The 22204-nt window shown below is 40.1% G+C and overlaps 1 protein-coding gene across 2 annotated transcripts; it reads right to left on the minus strand.

Moving 5' to 3' along the window:
- Window positions 1-6556: 6556 nt before the first annotated feature.
- C1GALT1 (core 1 synthase, glycoprotein-N-acetylgalactosamine 3-beta-galactosyltransferase 1) lies at window positions 6557-21088 on the minus strand. 2 transcript variants are annotated; one of them, XM_039709123.1, is made up of 4 exons: window positions 20850-21088; window positions 14753-14992; window positions 12501-13168; window positions 6557-11305 (listed from the first exon to the last, which is right to left on the minus strand). In XM_039709123.1, the coding sequence occupies exons 2-4, from the start codon at window positions 14973-14975 to the stop codon at window positions 11096-11098; spliced, it is 1101 nt and encodes a 366-aa protein (XP_039565057.1). In that variant the 5' UTR covers window positions 14976-14992; window positions 20850-21088; the 3' UTR covers window positions 6557-11095. The 2 variants fall into 2 exon arrangements, with proteins under 2 accessions (XP_039565057.1, XP_039565048.1); XM_039709114.1 differs by lacking the exon at window positions 20850-21088 and adding an exon at window positions 20105-20565.
- Window positions 21089-22204: the final 1116 nt, after the last annotated feature.

Raw genomic sequence — 22204 nt, forward strand, 5'->3', positions numbered from 1 at the left:
ATTTTTTTTCTTTTTAATTGGTACATTTTGCACAGGGAGATATTTTTATTTTTATTTATCTTAGGCCTTTTTCTCTAGCATCTTGTTCTGTAATGGGAGCCCACTCCAGCACTACCTCTTAATCACATAGCTACAATGGTAGAGGGCAGGATTATTATCAGATCTGGAAGTTATTTGTGATATAATACAATCTCCACTCCTCTCAGGCAGTCTACTTGCCAGCTGGTTACCAGAGGCTAGCAAGCATTTATTTGGACATTTCCTCCTGCGGGCCTCAACATACAGATTTTGGATGCTGGCTGTGTTTAACTGTGCTTTCTTTAACTAGCTTGCTTCCTGCTGTAATACTGAGCAGATGTCTTTGTGAAGCAGCAGTGAAATGCTAAATATCAGCGTAATGCTGAATGAACATCAAGAGAAAGTGTTTCCTGCCTTGTTGCATTTGTTTCCTGGTCTTTATGCATATGCTTTTTAAGAATTGCAAATAATTCGTAAGCACTGGGCTTAAGTTATGCACAGGTGCTACAAGCAGAACTGGCTCCACTCTATTACTTAAAAAACATTTTGGATCTTGTTCTCACATTGCCTATAATCATCATTTTCACTAGCAGCTACCTCCTGGCTGTCGGAGATTAGAAGGTCTTGTAACAGAAAAAGGAACTGTGCCAATACCAGGGTTACCAATACCAAGGAAATGCAAGATCATAGTTCAGCAAGCAATAAGCATGGTGATTGTACAGGGACAGAGAAAAGGATTTTAGACCCATAAACCCCAGTGTGCGTTAACCAGGACACAACACTGCAAGGAGGGCAAACTCATCCTGTAGTTAGTCATGCAATCTAACAGAACAATTCCTTTTCCACACCCTTCTATAATACAGGACTATGAAGAGATGCTTAGTGTAGTGCTCCTCAGAATGATAAGCAGAACTTTCACAACACCACTGTTGCTCTGGAAGGAAAGGGAGAACATGAAGACTCAAAGGGTGAGATGGGCATGATCCAGCACTGCTGATGGTCAGGCAGGGGCTCTGTGGGCTGCAGAAGGAGCTGAATGCAAAGCAGCAGAAGGGACCAACAAGACAAGACATGGAGGAGCTGAAGGTAAAACATGGAGGTGCAGAACATGTGCAAACCTAATAAGACATTTTTAGGATTGTAGGAAAATTCAGGTAGGAAAAGACCACAGAAATTATCCAGTCCATTCAGGATTTCTTCTGAAAGGAGAGTAAACTACAAGGTCAGGTTGCATTACTCAAGCTTACTCTTGCACACAGGCAAATATCCTAGGGAAGTGAGTCTCATCCTCAAACCTGACCCTCTTGAACAGTCCAAAGCTCCCAAGGGCAGTCAGGGGGAGAGGTCAGGCAGGTATTGAATACAGAATGTGCTGGCTGGCAGCAGGAATCGAGAAGCTGTGCAGAAAACCCACTGTGAAGGTGTTCCCTTGATAAGGTGCTCCTGCTGGAACATTTTGGAGTTCAGCCATCCAAGCACATTACAAAAGAGTAAAATCCAAAGGGATTGTCCTCTCTTCAGTCATTTTAGAGTTGCTCCACTACTGACTGATAACTAGCATGGGACACGGACATTCTTCATACTAGCATTTTGTTACCTTATGCTCATCTTAGAAACAATACTCCTGCATACACAATTATATTTAAAAGTCAAAGGACTAGCTGGTCCAGCTGAACATGTGTAATTAACCTTTGCCTAACTGCAAAAGCCACAGGAAACCTCCTAATGTTTTTGGTTCATTTATATGCTGCAACAGCTTTCTCAGTCTCTCCTGGGCCCAGACATCTAGCCCACAAATATGTGTGGCTAATAGGACACAGCAAATTTTTTCCAACCATTCTTTCATGGGTTTTTTTCATACTGTTAAACATTTGTAAGAGTTTCCTTATTTTGTCCTGATGTGAGGAATAAAATTCTTAGATGCTATATGTAAGAGAAACTCATGCTTCCTCCAGTTCTTTGAGGCTCACAAGGGCTGAGAGTTCAGGGTGGCAGCTCACCACCAGTACGTATGGATCTTTTAGAAAGTTTTTGCTTTTATAATATGCATAAAATCTACAACTGTGACTCACAAAATTAAACAAACAAAAAATAATTCAGCAACACTGAAACTGTTTGCTGCAAAGACCAGATCAAACCAGAAAGCCACCACACATCTGTAAGGCTCGGTTCTCAGTTGGTATTGCTGACACTTCTTGAAGGAGAAGTGCTGGCCAACACATGGACTGGCAGAACAGGGAATTTTGTGCAATTATAATAGGTTTTTATGAAATAATCAAGGCTCTGTGAATCTAACTTATTCTCCTGGAGAAAGTAGTAGTAGTTGTACCATTACTAATGAGACTCAAATGCTACTTTTATATAGTTTTAAAGCAAGAAGATAGAGCTGATGCATGAGACTTCTCCCACTGGGAACAGTACCAATTTGTGCACATTCAGATCTACATTTGGTAAGACAACTTCTGTGTTTGATAGGACAACTTCTGCATTTAGACATCATGAAGCTTACCCAAAAAGAAGACATGTCCAGTGCCTTTTGGGAAATATTTCCTTGAATGAGTCTGAACAAGATATATGAAATGCAGCTTTGGAAGCTGGCAAAGATGAAGTGCATAGAGCCCAAGCTGGCCCACAGGGAAATAGTTTAAAAGCAGGTTGCTGTTGATTAGACTGACAAATGATGTTTTAATCTGGGTAAACAGACACCGCCTATTCTCTGAAAAAAAAAACCCTGACTAACATTGGGCAGGAATAGGAACAAAGGCTTCATTGTCCCCAGGGAAGTATTGCCAGCTTCTGAACAGCAGTTTGCTTTTCTAAATGATGTTTGAAAATTTGGTTTAGACATGATTACCCTTCCTGTCCTTGAAACATTAACCATATTCCAGCTATGATTCCAACAGATCCTACAGTGGAATATGTGAAACCTGCTGTTTTCAATGGTAAATGGTCAAGTGCTGGTGAAGCACTCTCCTGTGCCGGGAAAATTTCAGACCCTCAGGTGTGATTTTCATTTGATTTAGGATTAATCCCTGCAGAGTGCTAATCTGGATTACAAATCTAGGAAGGATCTAGACTCCACTTTACAGCCACATCCTCCACTTGAGAAATAGTCAGAGAACAAACATTTAACAGTACTCCCACATTTAGAGTGACTAGATTGAATAAAACATCTAACAGCATTAAAAATAATTAATTAGAGACATATGTATTTGTTTTGATTTGTGCCAAGTACTCACTTGGCCCTAAGTTAACATTTATGTTAAATCTTATGCTCTCCATCTCCAGGGGCAGGAAGCAGGAAGCCAGCACTTAATAGCACAACATTTGCATGATTCCCAGTTAAGAACTCTTTCATTGTCCCAAGGGGACAGTGAAAGAAAAAAATACAACAAAAATCATAGTCCAAGTTTTTAAAGGTGCACTGCACTAATGCACATTAATTCCTAAGTCTTTTTTATCAGTTCTTTGACAGAGGAGGAAGAGTCAAAACCTTGACTCCCTGAGACCAGACAGGATCCAGGTCTGTTGGGAAATACTGAAAGCACAGGGTGGAACAGGGAAGCAGCAGCATGAGAAGGTGATGTGGTTCTTTAGGTGACTGAAGCTATTGACAGAGCTCCTTTCCTTGCAGTCACTTAGAATTTTATCCTAGGAGGGGAATGAGAAGGTGCCGAGGAGTTGCTGGAAGCCAGGTTAGAAATTCAAAGAAGCAAAGCAGCCTTTTTGATTTCAAGATGCCAAAGTGGTGGGTTCACAGACATCACAGGTTTGTGTTGTACAACTGAAGAACAGTATTGCAAACTTACACACCTACTCAATAAAGCAGAGTTTACATGAAATAAATAAGCTGCTTACATCAACTTTTGATGTAACAAACACTCCCATGAAATTCCCATCTCTATTCAGGTATGAATTTTAAACTCTCTTGCCATGTACTCATCTTTCAAAGAATGTTCACCTCTGTGTAAAAGTGAAAAAATAAGATAGTGACTTCAGCAATGCTCAGAAGACAGTTGGAAAACTCGTGTTCCTTTCCAGGCAACATTGCTACAAATAATTCCCTCTTCCCAAGGAAAATATTTTTCATGCTTCTTTAGCACAACTAATCTTAGCTGGATTTAGCTGGAATCTCCAGCCCATCTGCCTGCAAACTGAGAAATATTTTAAGCACTAAGTGATAAAACCCGGTTCCAACACTTGCTTTGAAGTGATTTGCTTTAGACTGACTTTAAAACCTGCTGTAGGTCACTAAGTTTACTGCAGACAGGTCTGTCTGTGGGATCATACCTGGCCTTCAGCTCCCATTGGTACCATGTACTCCTCAAACAGCACTTTGCAGATCAGGTGGTGCAACCATTGACAGAAAAAGGAAACCAAAAAGGAGAAAAGATGGGAATGTTTAAAAGACAAATCACACCTCAAAGAAGAGAACACCTAAGCTATGGCAAAAGAATTGACACTTTCTTATCCCCACAGGTGTGTAACACAGAACTGTGATGATGCTTTGGTCAGTACAGTGGAGACTCCAGAACTTGAGGCTTCAGCCTCCCTAAATAAAAGAAAGCTTACAGAAGAGCATTTTTGGGGAGGAAGGAAAAAAGGGACTGTACTAGTCCTGTAGTATCGCAAGAAAGGAGGAACATTATACTCAACAGAACAGGGGGCTGGAAATGTCTGAAAAGAAGAGTTAAAAGGAGAGTGTGTAGGGCACAGCTCAAAACCACATTGGGTCCAAATTCCAGTGTTAACAAACAAACATACACACAGAATTAGCCTCCCTCCAACGTTCTTTTTCTTAATAAGTGAGAAAAACATCTTTACAGTTTATTTTATTGGCATTTTAAGAAGTCTTGAAAGACTATATATTAGAAAGCTGAAAAAAATGAAGACCTCAGGCTACATTTCTGAATTAAATAACAACTTTCCCTTCAAAAATGCCAACTATCACCCTAACCTAGAAGTGAGATCCCACAATCCATCTGTTTTCCCAAGTCTGTCTTAAATTTCTATACTTGTGTAAAAATGAAAATGTTCACTGCAGAGCTCTGATTGTCTCACTTACTCCTCATGTAAGTCAGAAAAAGCTCCTCACCATCAAATTTCAGGAACCCATGGATGGGCTTCATTAAGGTGAAACATTGTCAGAAAGGAAGAAATGCTGCTAAACATTCAAGAGCAAGCACTGGAATGAGCGATTCAGAGGCTTATCTTCCCTGCAGCTTAGAACAAACTTAGCAGTTCCTGGGTGTAAAATGTTTACTTACTTTTTAGTTGGCACTAGTGCACAGGGAAGAGCTCTAGGAAAATTCCCTTGAGCAAGTGAAGCTTTCTGTGAGCTGGCTACAAGAGCTTACCGTCATTTATGGAAATTTCACTGTGCCTACAACTTCTGGTAATCAAATGGGTGAGTCTGTTATATATTAATGTTAAAAAAAACATCCAAAAAGCAAGCAAAGCAAACCCACACTTATGAAACAGTTTTTCTCCAATGTAGCAGCTGTAGCTTTTGCTTTGCTCCAGCACTGGCATTGCCCTGCAATGTGCTGGATGTAGTCTGATCCTGACAATTTGTAAGTTACAGCAGCACCACCACATAAAAGCATAACCTTCACCTGAAATTTGACAGGAGCTTTTATGGTCTGTTCAATTGTTCCCTCAAATATCCCAGCTTTTGAGCTCAGTTAAACTGGCTGTCACCCATTTCCTGCACTTTGAAATGAAACAGTTAATTAATCCAGGTTAATAGTATTAGCAGGGTCTATTACAGTACTTAAGGTAATGACACACAGCTGTACTGTGCTTCTGCCAACACCTCATCCAACAACCAGAGTTCCAGATGTAAAGACAACTCCCAGCTGTCCAAGTGCCAGCACTTCTACTGCTGAATGCTGTTCTGCACAAACATTTATGTTAGAAAGCACAACTTTTAAATTTTAACAGGTCTTTTTTATTCAGAAATAAGAGGTTCACTGAAAGAATAAATCCTTTTTTTTTTAAACAAGGTGGTTAATTTTGGACAGTTTTGCTTTATTTCTGAGGTATCAGTTGTAGTCAGTTCACTCAGGAATCTGTAAGAATACAGAGACACTGAAGAATCAGGACAATGCAGAAACAGCTGCCTGCTTATGTGAATCTGGTACTAGCACTTAATCATTTTATCTTTGTTTTCTGGGTAGCTTGCTATTTTGTTGAGAGCATAAATATAGAATCATAGAATCATAACAAGTGAGAAAAGCTTTTTTAATTTCCTGTACCCACCCTAGAGAAAAAGAACATTTTTATTAGACTAAACTGTGCTGCTATGCAACTAGTATGCAGAAGGCGTAAATGAAGACAGACATGAACTGCATATGAGATAACTTATTTTATTTATTCAATTCTCAACTTAATTTTGATGCTAAAAATTGGTCGTGCGAAAAGCTTTTTTAATTTTCTGTACCCACCCTAGAGAAAAAGAACATTTTTATTAGACTAAACTGTGCTGCTATGCAACACCACTAGCATGCAGAAGGCGTAAATGAAGACAGACATGAACTGCATACGAGATAACTTATTTTATTTATTCAATTCTCAACTTAATTTTGATGCTAAAAATTGGTCAAAGGCACTTCAAAGAAGGTATTTAAGAAACAAATCCTTACAGTGACCATTCCAGACAAATCACCAACTTTTATCTGCCATTAGGAACACAACTACCTATAATTGCAAAGTGAAACATTCACAGGTTTTGAGTGGAGCATACTGTCCAGCAGCAATATTTAATTCTTTTAGACTATTAATAACATTTGTGGAGTATTTTAAATACAATATGGTAAAAGAAAGCAAATTACACTTTTGGAGTTCCACAGACGATTTCTTGACAGAAAAAGAACAAAAACTTCCTTTCCCAGTGGTTCTTATTGAGGGGTCTATTTTTATCTGTGCGTGCACTATCAGCGTCAGTAACAGGTACAGCAGAGAAATAACCCACACTTTTCTGTTATACAAAGACAAAACACCCTGCTCAGATAACAAAGCATTTATAAGAGGTCTATCAGCTACTCAAATACTGACATTTATACTTCTGCAAGCATGACAGATCAAATGGTAACAGCTGAAGAAAAAGTGATTTTTAATATACACCCCACAAAAGCAAAACAAAGAAAGTGTCCTTAAAGACAAAAGTACTGTGAAAAGAACTTCCACAAAATGAGATGGTATAAACATCACCAGCATGTAACCTCTTAAATAACACAGACTGCAAAAATTAATTGGGAGTGAAAGAAGAAATTGGTCTTTTTCTGCAAACAAAGATTAATACTCTCCTCTGTAAACAAACACTAATACTCTCCTCTGATTAAGACCAGTGATCAAAAAATAACTTCTTGCCATTGTCAATCTTTCTGAAGTGAAACCACATTTAACCACAAGGTTAAAATGTTACTCTGTCACGCATGGGGACACTCCCACATCCACTGCCTAGTAATTTCAAGAAAATAGTTCAAAATTTTTAGATGGGTAATTTAAATCACTATGGTGCCAATGAAAGCTTTTAGGTTTTACAAAATTCAGAAACCTCTTTTAGAAACCAAACCACAGAGAAATAATCTGCATGGCTAAGCAAGCCCATGTTGCTGTGCCTCAGGAAGTCTTTCCATCTGAAATACAGTCTCCTTGGGCTGCAAAAAATTCTCAAACTCAATAAATGCTTTCTCAAAGCACAAAGACCTGAGAGTGAAACAGCAGACTACTATTATTAGTGTAATATTGTATGTGAAAATTATACTGTTCACATGCCAACCTTGTCCACTGAGGCTTCTGAAGGCAGTGAGATAGAAACCAATTATTTCAGAGGTATCAGCTCATGGTTATGGCAATACAATTCAACAGAGAACAACAGGTCTCTGTTATAATCACAGAATGTAAAACTTGATACTTTTCTAGCTTGTCTGGAAAGAAGGATAATTCTTCGTAGTGCTGTTATAAAGGCAAAAGAAAGAGATTCAGAGGCCTATGCACAAGGACACTTTAAAACAAAAACTGACGTTTGAAGAAAAGGCTACTTATTTCTCCAGACAGGCCACCATTTATCACAAGGTAGTGTTGTCTTGGTTTTTTTAAGATTTTCTAAGCCTTCTGATGTTTAAATTCTTGTAGCAAACTTTGTCACACACTTTATACAAATAACTTACTGTTTTGCATTCTTTTACGGAGGAGGAGAAATTTGATGGACTGTCAGTTTGTCCAGTGTCATTGGAGAGGTGGCACTTTCACCTGCCAAGCCACTATCACCTTTGGAAATCTATAAATGTTGGAGTCAGAAAATAAACTTCCCCTTTTTACCTTGAGAACAGCAGCGTGTTCGCGTAGCGTTTTTTCATGTCCTACAGGGACAAGGTACTATGTCCTTAGCCTTATTCCCTTCAGAAAGGGAACTTGCTCCTTTACTTTTCCAGTCTCTCTGCAGTCCTGCACTCTTTGTGGAAGGGGATATTCCCACCCTGCTCTGCTAAACCCACAAGCCTCAGCTGGGCAGCAGATAAGAACTAGAACTGCTGCTGAGAAAAGGCTTCACCCTGAGCTCAGCAGTGGCTGGTTTACCTGGTTATCCCAGCAAAAAACCTGTGTGGAGCTCAAATATCCTGCTTCCTCCTGTCCACCTGAGACTATGCTGGATGAAACTGGAAAGCCAGAGACAGGATAGTCAGGACAGTAAGTAACATGAAGTGGAAATGCTTCACAGGACAGCACAGGGCAAACATATGACACAAATCTGCAGAAAATATGCAGGATTAGTTCTGCCTGTTACGGTAGAAAATCTTTAAATCCCCATGGGTGAACTGAAGAAGAAAGCAGAAATAAAGGAACTGTACAGTAGCTCAACAGATCTTTTACATGGGCTGAATTTACAAAGAGATTAGGTTGGGATCTCAATTTCCTTTTGTAACTTCTTTAAGTATTCCTGAATATTTTAACTGCTTGTTTGAACAATGTCATTGGAGTTATCAATTCCATATGGATTTCACAATAAGATTGGTTTGTGCTGCATGTGGGATAAACATTTAGCTCACAGAAGGAAGCACTTTTCAGCATGTTAACATCCACTGCCCTCTGGACAAGCATCCCTCTGAGTACAGCAAACTGGAGACTTTTTCCTTTCTTAAACCAATGTAGTTATAATGTTCTACTTAAGTCAATTGACATAAAATAAAGCTCACGTCCTATCAGTACTTCAGAAGCAGTGCTGCTCATAAAGACCAAGAGATTTAACCCTTCAGAAACTACTTAAGCAATACTTGATAGATGAACTTGGCCTACATTCAGGCAGAGAAGATGAATGCAGCATTTCAACACCATGAGCTGTTTCAGTAATTACCATCATGCTGCAGAGCAATGGTCAGAAAGAAGTAATGACTTTACTGTTGGACAACAGAAAGAACTCCAATCTGTACTAGAACTACCTTTGGGAAAAGAAAAAATTCCAGTACTTTACGGTAACATCATCTTCCAGGAACATCCTGAAGGACCAGCAGTAGTAAATAAGGCTGTCTGCTACCACTATGTGCCCTTTTCAAAACAAATACTGGAGGTAATTATGTTATGTCCAAATTCATCAATATGATGAAAGTGAAAAACAACAAAAAGATGAAGAACCTTCTGTTCACGTGTGGAATAAAACACTACATGTCACACTTAATCCCATTCCTCATACTGCTATTCACTCAGTTTGAAAAGGAGAAAACCAGAAAGTTTTATATTAACTCCATAAAACATACATTTGACCTCTGTAAAAACATCAGTAATTAAAACACCTATTTTGTCCCACACCAAGAAAGTGTTTCCAGTTAAAAGGCAGAGATACTTATGAAGTGGTGGAGGAAATTAATGCACTTTTAAAGATTCCTGCATTCCGGCTTGCTTACCTGAATAACTACACCCTTCAGCTTCAAAAACAGTGAAAAAAGGATCATTTAACACTTTGTGCTGAAAAAGGTAACAAGAACCAGATACAGAAAACATTTTTTTAAGTGGAAGAAAAAATGTTTAGAAAAATGAAATTAAATACTTCAACCAAAAAAACTGGCTTTGGTGTAGTTTTAAAATAGGACATTTCTGTATCTGAGAATTTTAACCTCTAGTGAAAATTAAAATGGAAACAAAGTAATTATAATAGTGGCTGAAACCAAGTTGTTACAATGCAACTTCACTAAGATACTATTCTTCCTGGTTTATGTGGCAGGTGGGATGAAAGAATAGAAGACAGACATCTATTTTCAAAAGCATCTACCTTAGGCTGAGAAATGCTAAGAGGGATTTTTATATCCATTCAACCAAAAGGATAAGTTAATAAAACTGAAAAAAAAAAAAAGCCACAGGCAAATATGTAAGCAGCTTGCATCACCTCAGCAATTTAAACAACAGTAGCTGTGTCTGGTTTCTCTCTAGAAGAGTATTCCTCCCCAAAAACTTCATATTGTTTTGCACAACAGAATTTAAAACATTTTAAGTAATTCATAGCAGTGAATTCTGTTTCTCAAACAATTCATATTAATCTTGTAGGTGAAATTCTGCCACTCTGTTGTTAAGGCAAAGCAGATTGGAGAATCTAATTTTGTCTCTCTGCCTTACTTTTAGGGCAAGGTACACAAAGTAACTTCAAGATGTTGACAATAATTCAGAAAGCCATTGTGATGTGCTTGACTGGGCAGCATCCAATTTCTAATATTAGAACTGACTTAATGGAAAGGAAATCAAGGAGAACAAAAAAAGGAACAGAAAGAGGGTACAATCATCTGTGAACCTGTCCACAATGGTTTTCATACAAATTCTCCCAAATATTATTGTACCAGAGCAACCTCCAGTTTCACAGCTTTAGGGCCCCAAATCTTTGTGGGCAGGGCTGCAAGGTCACACTATCCCAAGCAGTCAGAGCCAGCACCAGACTCTATTGTACACACGGTGACAAGAAGTGCTGCCAACTTGATTTTTGCAATAAGAATCGCCAGGAGTAATTTCAGTCCACAAGCTTCATGCACAAGTTTGAGGAGACTCTTACTCATTGTACTGGCTTCTTTTTGGTTTTTTGCAAGTCCATTTAGCTCTCAGAAGTTTTTTGCTTTAGTTTTTGATTATTCTCCAGTGCTTCATTTTTGCTCTGCTCTTCTGGATTCTTTGATGAATCAGGATTGTACCTATACAAATACCCATACGGACGAAGATGATAAATCAAATATTCCAAATGATACATAGTCACAGAGTCAACATAGTGGAATGAAACTGCTAGATCAGAGCAGCATCCAGGACCCTGAAACACAAAACAAAGACAAATAATCAGCAAGAACTGCAAAGCATGCCCTGGATTAAAGATCTGGGGAGAATTCAAAGAAATACTTGATTTAATGGTAAGAAATTCACTACTATCAGTCATAAGTATACTTCAAAAGTTATTGTTAGGCAAGCAAAATGTACCAGACATATCTGCCAAGGCATCTTTCCAAAATGAAGCTGACAAAGTCTCCTGCTTCTGTGATCAAGCCAGTGAAAAAACTAGCTGCCCTCATTAACGTCAGAGGTTTCTGCTTTTCCATACTTAATTTTTGATGCTGATGTTTAAACAGCACCAAGAAGCAGCAAGCAGGCCTAAATGAGTAACATTTATATATGAAACAATAAATGCCTGTTACTTATGTCAGCATCCAGACAGAATGTATAAGCAAAATGTGTGTGTACCTGCACCAGTTTGTGTTGACGTATTATAGAGTTTGGCAGTATTATCAGTATCTAACTTCCTACTGATAAAAACTTGTAACAAGTAATTGCAAAATTTTGTTTTAAATGTCTTTATTTCATTAACATTATTAAGAGCTATAGGATCATTGTTAACACACTTGTCAGAACTTATATTTTATAGCTCAAGTTTGAGAACGCTTTCCTGGAGCATAGTTTTGGGGTTTCTTTTTTCAGCAGCTTTGGTTGCAGAGTTGCTAATATTTCAAATCCAACTGAAACTAGGATTAAATATTCAAAGACACCAAAGAGAACAATTGCTATGTAACTGTCATTCTTTCAATACTTCTGAAGTTTGATCAATATAGCTTGACTTTTTCACCAGATGAAGTAGTCTCTATCCAAGCACAGGTATGACAGGACAGAACCACACAGGCAATTTCCATTCTGAATCAGTTACAGATGGAACTGTCCACAGCTCAGCCACCCATGCACTGCAGCCTTAGCTAAAGCTGCTGCCTCCTGACACACTAAATACAGCTGGTTTAAGCCACAGAAATGCTTTAGCTGCTGACTACAAGTATAAAAATAGATTGCTGGTTTACATTGAAAAAAATCTACTTAAGAACCAGACTCTTTTTCAGCTTTAATATGTAAAAAATTCCAAGTTCTGTTTTTGAATTCTTTCACCTAATTCTAATTCACACATCACAAGCTCACACATATCAAAAGATGCACTTGGCAAAATGGATACCAGGTTCCTCAGGACTTACCTCTACAGCAGGATAGTAATTGTAATTCCAGTACCAGAAGGTTTTTGGTAGGTATCCTCTGATTAAGTGATGCTCTGGAACGAATGGATGAAAGGTTTCTCTACCCCTTGTATCCCTAGAATCTCCTGCTTCCACATTGATGATCTCCATGCATTTTCCTAGTGCCAGATCTTCAATAGAGGAACTGTGAGTGCATTTGTTCGTTTTAAATGCAGCAACAAATCTCTTCAGAGCTTCTTTGCTCAGAACATATCCTGCTCCTCCACTCATGTAGCCCTGTTTCACATACGGCTTAAACCTTCTTCCAAAGTATATTGGTTGTTCAGGACTGTATTTTGAGAGAAGCCATCTCAAATTGTCCAATATAACATATGTATCATCATCTGCTTTCATAAACCAATCAGCATCATCAAAATAATGGTCATATACATATTGAAAAGCTTTAATAGTCTTCCAGTAAAGTTGGTCCCTGCCTTCTTTGGTTTCTAGGCCCACAGCTGGGAAGTCTTTATTTTCCTCAGAGCTCATAAAAAGTACTTTATTACAGCGTTGGGCCCAAGTGGCCTTAACATGCTTGGCTTTCTTTTCTAGATTTTGAGGTCCAGTCATGACCCAACACAGTATTTTCACCTTGTGATACAGTCCTTCTGCAATATTTTTATCCTCATCTAAAAAAAGAGGAAAGTTGTAAAACCATATTAGATGTGATTGCCAAACAAACTAACAAAAATTCTTAAAGCTATTTTAATTTCACAAGATAAAAGAGAGTGTAAGAGTCATATTAAAATGGGTGTCTGTTCACACCAGGAAGTGTGGCTTTAGCAAACCTTGATTTCTACATAAAAACTGCTCAGAGGCAACCTCTTTATTGCTGCGGTGTGATGTCATGGTTTGCCTCAGTTACTCCGGGTTTTTCTGGGGTAAATTGGTACATTCCAATATTTTATGGTCTTGGGAAACTAATGAAAATTTTAAAACAGAATAATTTTGCCATTCACAATGAATACAACTTAATTATTACAACACAGAAAGGTCAAAAAGCTAATAAGATCTTTTATTTATATATTCATGTTAACTAACAAAACCTAATGAATATTTCTAAACCAGCAAAATATGTTTTAAGAATAAAGCAAATGGTAAACCAGAAATAACTTATGAGATTAAGTAATATAGGATACTATGAAACTATTGTCATTGTTGATAATATGTTTTTATTTGCACCAATCCAGCAGAATAAAGACAGTTATCAGTAGTGTGAAACAATGTTTTTCAAAGTATTCATTGCTCTTAAAGAAACATTTTCACCTGATACATACAGAAAGATTTTAGCTCACATAAAAGAATATTTAATGGACAGTGAAATCTGCATAACTGGTACTAAAATATTCCTGCTTACACTTTATGCAACTATAGATCAGATTTCTCTGTAACAATGTTCTACAATTACATGTGAAACACTCATCTTACAACGTTTGGAGTTTAAATATGTCTAAATAACAAGTTACTTACTAACATCTTCAGCAAATGTATTGCAGTGCAATTTTTCTCATCCAAGCTGTCCCTACTCAAACACTCTCTGAATTTGGGATTTAGAATGAACTCATTTAATGAAATATATAAAGGGTAAAAGTATTCCTGAAGTATTGGAAGGGTCTACCTTCCCTGGAAAAATAAAAATAGCCAGAGTGCAAGAGAATTTCTCTGTCTTTGACTGCAAACAGCAATCTCTGCCTGGACTGCTGTGTAATCAGCTTGGCAAACCACGGTGACTCCCTTTGCCCCCCTGCTCCAATTCTGTGTTTTACTAATCATACCAAAAAGTAATTGTAAAAAAAATATATTTTAGCTTTATCTTAGAGGCTAGATCAAAAGTTAGAAGTTGTCCAAAATTAGCTTCTTAAGGCTAAAAAGCAATCCAGCCACATCTACAATGCTAGCAAAGACATCTGCTTAGCAAAACTGCCATTTGGTATCAATAATTCATTTGAGAAGTTACTGCTCCACAAGTCTGGATACAGAAGTTGGACAAACAGTCGGACTCAAAGGAAAATAAAAATTACTACTGTAATAAAAATGTAAACAAAGAAAACCACCATTTAGGAGACCTCAGGAGAAAAGTTATTTAGATGTAACCTGAACATGAGGAAACTGAATTAAAATGATTCATATAAATTCTTGGCAGTGAAGAAGCAATGTTTTGCAATGCATGAAAAGGGAGGACATTTGCTAACCAGCCAGGTGTAATGAAATACCTTTATGCTGTCCAGCATCTGCATTGAAATTCATTTGTCCTTGCAGCTGATTGTTGTCAGTATCTGCTGAGTGTTGACCATGTGGATCATTGTGAAGAACATGAGGCTGGATCTTAACCTGTTCTTCTAGTATAATGCTAAACAGAAGATAGCAGACAAAAAATCCTATTGCTGAGCCAAAAGTGAAGGTTAGAAGGTTCATCAAAGACTTGGAAGAGGCCATCTCCTGAAGGTGAGACACTGTCAAAACCAAATGAAAAATACATTAGCCTTAACATAGAAATCAAATCTAAAACTATAGGAAGAAATCAAGGACTAAATCTCTGAAAGCAGAGAACTCAGTTCTAGCTCAGTTTCAGCTCCCTTGGGCTTGCACAGAAATTTAAGTACAAGAGCAATGCAAATATCAATATAAAATTGCACATCCATTGATAGTGGCTGTACATAAAAGAACCTATTAATTATATTTATGCAACATTTAAACAAAAATGTATCCGCTGAATTGCAGTAGCTTTATAAAACTGTAACACTTTTTTATACTCTTCAGCCTACAAAACTGCACTTTAAAATGTAATACCCGAGTCTTTTACGAAGCTACGAGATGATGATCAATGGCAATCTACAGGTCAAGATACAAAATGGTCACAAACCATTCTTAAAACTCCAGCCAAATGTATCAGGAATTGTAATAAAACATATGTCCATCACAAGCAAATTTTGAAGAGTTGTAAAAGCAACTCTGCTCCCAAAGTAGGGCAGTTGTCCTTACACTTTTAAGAATTACTGAGGATTGACTTTCAGAAAAAAAGAGTAAGGCAACATTTGAGTTTTCATATAGAAACACTAATCTTTCAAAGGAAGAGAAGAAGCAAGTACATCAGCCTTGAAGCCTCTTCTACACTTCAAAAACTTTGTATTCCAGTAATAAAAACACCCCTTCATATCAGCCACACCCTTGCTCCCCAAAATTACAGGACTTTGCTGACCATTTTTAGTAAACCAAATCAGCAGCTATGCCTGCATAAAGGGAATTCTATGCATCAAAAACGAGTGTGAATTTTAATATATTAACCACTTGAAAACCAATTTCAGGTTGTTGAGGGTTTTTCATCTTTGGAAATAGTTGAGCTATTTTCTAATAACTCATGACTAAACTACAAAAACATTGACTATTAAATACACACTGAATTCAAGCCAGAGCCTTACAAACAAGTCAATGATGTTCCCTACATTAGGATCATTATTAATGACAGTGAGCAGAACCCAATTTAGTTCATGAGGGAGCCCAAAAAAGAAAATTATGGACTGCACAGAGCATCGATGAAAACCATCGATCAGAGAAGAGCTGCAGCCACCAAAACAACTCATTTAGCCTGCACCCCCTCCTCTCACTGCCTGGGCAGTGCATTGGAAACAGTCTGTCCCCAAGCAAGCTGCACAAATCACTCTGCAGCACACACTCCACATTCCAGCTTTCTGTCTGCTCTTCTGCTCTCCTGAACGGAGAGCAAAGGATGGAACACATGCAACCTCACGTGTGTTGTTAGGTTGGCACTTTCAGAAATCCATCAGATTTACTGAACACATGCAGATCAAGAACATTTGAGAGTGAAGCAGCTCTCACACGTGGTAATGCTTTTCTTTCTACACTGCTAGAAAAAGGAAATAAAATTGAAAACACAACTCAGAGCACAAAATAAAAATCAAGAAATGTACAGGGCATGTATATGTGTATATATATATAAAAATTATTATAACTGGGTTGGTAAGGAGCTGTAATTCTTTAATATCAACAAGCACATTATACAATATTTTAATTGCACATTGTCTTCCCTAAATTCAGTACTACATCTTTGTGGAGACAAGTGACTGCCTTTAGACATCACATCACAAAGTAAAAAACTTACTGTATAATCATTTGTGACCCAGGCCTTAAAAAAAATTACTTGGTTCTCAGCTTTATTTCTATTGTCTTTTACACCACTGAATTGAGAAGAAAACATGAGTATTTTGATCAGGTCCCCCCAAAAACCAAAACAAACAAAAAAACCCCACAAAAAACCCCAAAAAAACCCCCATGCATACAAGCAGCCTAAGACAATGCAAAGGATCTGCTGTACTAGGATTATTTTTTTTGTTTTTGCTTTCCCCATCTATCACCACAAAGTCCCCTCAAAATTTGCAATACATACAGGGAGATGGCCAAAATAAAACAATGCCCTCTTTTGGTATATTCAAAGTGGGGAAATATACAAACCCATGCATGGCCACAGGGTACCTACACCACTTTCTAGAAAAGGTTTTCACTATTCTACTTTCCACTATTGGGTGTCTCTCTGCCATACTATTTCAGTTATCTGCTCCAACAGCTGTTCAAATTACTCTTGCTAGGAGAGAAAAAAAAGAGAAAATAACTTGAAAATAATTGCTGTTCATTTAAGTATGAAATTATGTACAACTGAATTCTGTAGAAAAAATTTGATGTGCTGGAAATGCTGAAAAATTTTAAAAGTGCACCCATCACATTGGAAATCAGAAGCTGATTTGGCAGTACTTCACACACAAAGAGGACTTCTCAGGGCAGGTAGTAGCTGTACTTCATATTTGATACAAAATACCTCTAGTTACAGTTTTCAATCTAAATAATCTGCTTATCATTCTATCAGTTTTATACCAACAGAATGGATCACTATAAACATATGTGGGTATATATCCACATGTTTATAAACTCCAACAGTAAACAGGACAGAAATATTCATTTTTCGTGATATCTTGATATTTTACATAAATTGAGTCTCTTAACTTGACAGCAAAAATTACTGAACACTACAGCATTACACGAGAAGAACCAGAAAATGCCTAAAAGGAAGGTCAGTTGTCAGATGATAAACATCCCCATTCCTTGCTGATATTCTCTTCCACACACGGATTTATTAAGGGGGAAGACATGCAAAACAATTAAGGCCAGGCTGGATGAGGCTTTGAGCCACCTGATCTAATGAGAGGTGTCCCTGCTCATGGCAGGGGGTTCACTTTAAAAGGGGTTGGATGATTTTTAAAGGTCCCTTCTTCCTTCCAACTCAAACCATTTTGTGATGTTATGAGTCTATGACATTTATAGAAGGAAATGTCTATTTTTACTTATTGAGTTAAAAAACACACTATGTTAAAAAACAGCTACAATAAAAGGCTAGGTTTGAATTTAATTTATGCTCCACTGCTCTATCATGGAAGCTTAAATTAGCACAGATATTTAGATGTTCATGCAGGTAGCCCTAGTCACATCCATCAAAACAACAAATATTCTCAAATTCTATCACAATGTAATGGCCATTGAAGATTTGGTTCTAAATTTAAGCTTCATGAGTCAACAATTTCTGCATCTTCAAGCTTACAGAAAAACTATTTTTTCCTGTGTTAGGGGCTGCTGAACCTGGCAGCCCACAGCCCACTGACAACAAGGCTGCTGCAACTCCCTGTGCCCAGATCCAGCCAGGCTGAGGATGTATTCCCATAGCTGTGCAGGCAAAGATGCACATACACATGGCTGACCACAGAGATGAGCACAGATAAAAACAAGTGTTCATGCAGACACAAACACGGTCTGGCCTTATGCTGCTCCTCCCCACAGCTGCCCAGGAGAAAGGCCTGCTACTGGGGAATATACACACACACACAACTTGGATCATCCCTCTGTAAGTGGTCCCAGACCCTCAACCTATTCAGCCACCAAGCCTGAATCCTCAGAGCCCTGCTCCTTGTCAAACTGATCGCCCTCTGATCTCACCAGTATCTGTCCTTACACTTACAGCCGCCTCAAAGCCTGGCTCCCAAGCCTCTTAATCCTACTCCCTGTGTGATACTCACAAGCAGCCACACGCTGGCATGCTTGCCAAGCCTGTACCCACGCACTCCACCCTCCCAGTCACGGGCACTGCAGACACACACGCCTCTGTGGCTCACAGTCCCTGCTCCAGCTGCTGGGCATTTAGGGCCTCACTCACCCCAGTCCCTCCAGCTGCTGGCACAGCAGACACAGAGATCCCTACAACTGACTGTGCACCCCCAGCTGCTGGCACTTAGGGCTCAGTATGCACATGAGAATAGGGCACAGAGTCCTCTCGCCCAGCAAAACAGCCAGAAAGGCACCTTAATGAGAAAAGAGGACAGACTGTGGCAATCTGGCCAGGACACAGTCAAACAGACTGACCAGGCCCTTTTATTTTCCCATACTCGTTCCTCCTCAAACCATCTTCCTTTAGTCCCTCCCAGGAGCACCCCATAATTTTGTGCAGTCACAAGATGCTTTCTCCTGCATCCCATATGACCCATATTTTCTAGGCAGCTAACCCCTGGATCTTGTGAGCTGTTCCAGACAGCCCTCCTGGGGACTGCTCTAGCTGCACGTCACACCTGGGCAATGGGCTGGTGGCTCCCCAGTGACAGAGCCAGGGCTGACTCCTCTGATGTGAGCCTTTGAACACGTTCATCTAAATTACTGCTCTCACCCTGCTGTTCCAATAAGGGCTTTAAGGTCACTTCCACAAGCCAATGGAAATTTAAGGGAAACCCATGCAATATGAATATATGCAAGAGCTTGGCCCCACCACCAAAAGAAAACAACCCAATCACTTTTAAAATTAATACTTTTACACAAACTCAGACAAACTTGGACCACGTACAGAAACACATTAAACCAAACACATTAAACAAAATACCAAACAAACAATCAGAAATACCCCAACACCAAAACAAGATAACAATGAAAAAACCCCAAAAAAACTCCACAACCATCATATCTGGGATTTTGAAATTTACAGAATGCAGAACGGAACTCTAATTTTAAACATGTTTATCCCACTATCATTCCATAATCACTTTAAGATTCGATTAAGTTAATCACACATGCAGGGCTAATTCCTTCTTGTATCCCTTACTTAGGAATCAAGGGGGAAGCTCTGAGGCCCCATGATGAAACAATATAAATATCCTTTGAGAGCTGCATAATCTGTAACGAAATTGATCTTTACCACCACGTCCTTACCAGTCAAGCAACACATCAGAATAATTCGACCAAAAAGTAGGAAAAAAATGCCGTTAGCTGTGCAAACACACCTTCTGCTCCTTAAGTCACATTTATTGCTAGTTGCTCTGTACATTCATATGCTTCTGAAATGCAGCTAAATGCACAAGTTGTGCATTCGCTAGTGTTGTCTGCATCTAGGATTTCTGTGAGCCTCTGCAGTTTCCTATCGACTTAGCACACAGATCGTATCTTTCCACTTCAAATATCTAATGCTATAAGCATTTCTTTCAAATTCATTTCTGCTTGTTCTACCAGAAAATACAAACCATCAAAGTAAGGTTCTTCGGCATAGGAGGCCAACAACCACACTGAAACGAGACGTGTAACAATCCACAGCACCGGTGAGCTGGAAGGAAGATTTGGCTCCTCCTTCCTCATTCCAAAAGCTGACGCCGTCCTTCGGCAACAAGTGCCCGTGGCCGAAGCACGGCTTCCCAAAGCTCTGGCCGCGGACGCCCGCCCAGGAAGTGCCCGCTGCGGGGGCGGGAGCAGCGCTCCCGGCTCCCGGCCGCCCTCTCCCTCCGCTGGGCTCCGGGGATGCCCCTGCTCCGCCGCCTCTCCTTCCCGGGCGTGCAGCCGGGCACCTGCTGTCCCTGCAGCCGCAGGTGACGCGCAGCGCCGCGGCCGCCTCCTCCGCCCCGTCCCCGCCGAGAGGGGCCACCCTCGCCGCCTTCTTCCGCGTCCCCCCCACCGCGGGCGGGACGCTGCCCCCCGAGGCCCGACCCCATCGCCGCCCCCGGCCCGGCCCGGCCCGGCCCGGCCCGGTTCCCCCCCCCGGGTGACCGGCGTGCCCGCCGCGCGCGACGGCCCGGCCCGGGCTTCGAGGGGTGCCGGGAAAAACGTCCCGGGGGGAAGGGGAGGGCCCGGGAGGGACTGAGGAGCGCGGAGCGGCAGCTCCCCGGAGCTCCCGGCAGTGGGTGAGCGGCGCGGCGCTCCGGCGGTGCCTCCGCGGGCACGGGCAGCGGCAGAACGGCCCGGGCAGCGCTGTCCGCCCGCCCTTGTTCGCGTTACCTCGCTCTCGCCCGCCTGGAAGCGGCAGGGCCGGGCGCTCAGGCCGGGCTGCGGAGCTCCGCCGCGCTCCAGCCCCTCATTCCCCTCACTTCAGCCGGTCTGGAGCCGCTGCTCTTCCAAAATACCATTAGGCAACTGCAAGGGATGTTGCTAGGATACCGAACCCTCTGCAATCGCTTCTTATCTCCCTGTGCTAACGCTGCCTACCTTTCCAACAGCTCTTGACGTTTATCTGTTGATGAATTTCTTAGGAACAAAATGTATTAAATAAGAGGCGTTTTAGATTTGGAAGGTGTTTTTCATTACAGTGTAACTGAAAAATAGCATTTTGCAAGCACTGGGTAGATATTGGAGCTCTGCAGTTAATAGATAGAAGGTTTGTGTTGCGGTTCGTTTGGGGGGTTTGTGTGTGTGCGTGTGGTTTTTTTAAGTACTGGTACCTGCAGAAGGACTGGTCCATGCTGAGGGACATTAGTGTTTCTGTAAATGGAGGTCACTGTACACACTGTTCTTGGTTTTCCTGCTCTCCTTTCTCCATCCTTCCTCCAGCCTGTCCATGGGTTCAAACCATAAGTTTCCCTCATCATAGCTGTAGATGTGTGTATTTTCCTTCTGTCTCCCCAGAACAATTATGAACTCAGGGGTGTGCCCTTTCATCTCCATTTTCATGTCTATTTTTACTTCTTTTTCTGTGGACGATGGGTCACACTGAATCACAGAACCGTTTAGGCTGGAAAAGACCTCCAAGATCACTGAGTCCGACCTGTGACCAAACACCACCTTGTCAGCTAGACCATGGCACTAAGTGTATCACTCTGTTCTTTTATTAACATTACATTTTTCCCTTCTGCATTACCTTGCAGCATGATGCTGCTCTGGACAATGCTGCTTACTATCCGGACTAGACATGGAATTGAACATGGTAAAGATGTTACACTTGCTAGTGCACACACCACAAAAAAGACCAATTTCTTCCACTATTTACCGTTCCAGGCGAACGAATTGTCCCACCAATCAGATCCTCCAGACAAGGGGTCCATTTTTGTGTTCCAACATAGGTTAGTTTTCTAATATTTTGAATAATGTTTTTAATTACATGACTGTGGTCATCAATCTCCAGCAGCATTCTGAAGTATTAAATTTCCTATAGATCCCTCCTTCCTCTGCAAGGAGGTAATCCGCTGCCAACCAGATCTGAAAGATCGCTGAACGTGTTTGTTTTTGTAGCTGGTTTAAGAGAGCAGTGGTCAGAGTTGTTTGATTGGACATTATTTCAAGTACTGCTTGTAAATGGGTGATTCAACTGAGCATATATACTGGAGTTCTGGACCCTCAGGCTCCATCTTGGCTCCGGC

Source organism: Passer montanus, unplaced genomic scaffold (assembly GCF_014805655.1).
Source record: "Passer montanus isolate IOZ18808 unplaced genomic scaffold, ASM1480565v1 scaffold10, whole genome shotgun sequence".
Classification (NCBI taxonomy): Eukaryota; Metazoa; Chordata; class Aves; order Passeriformes; family Passeridae; genus Passer; species Passer montanus.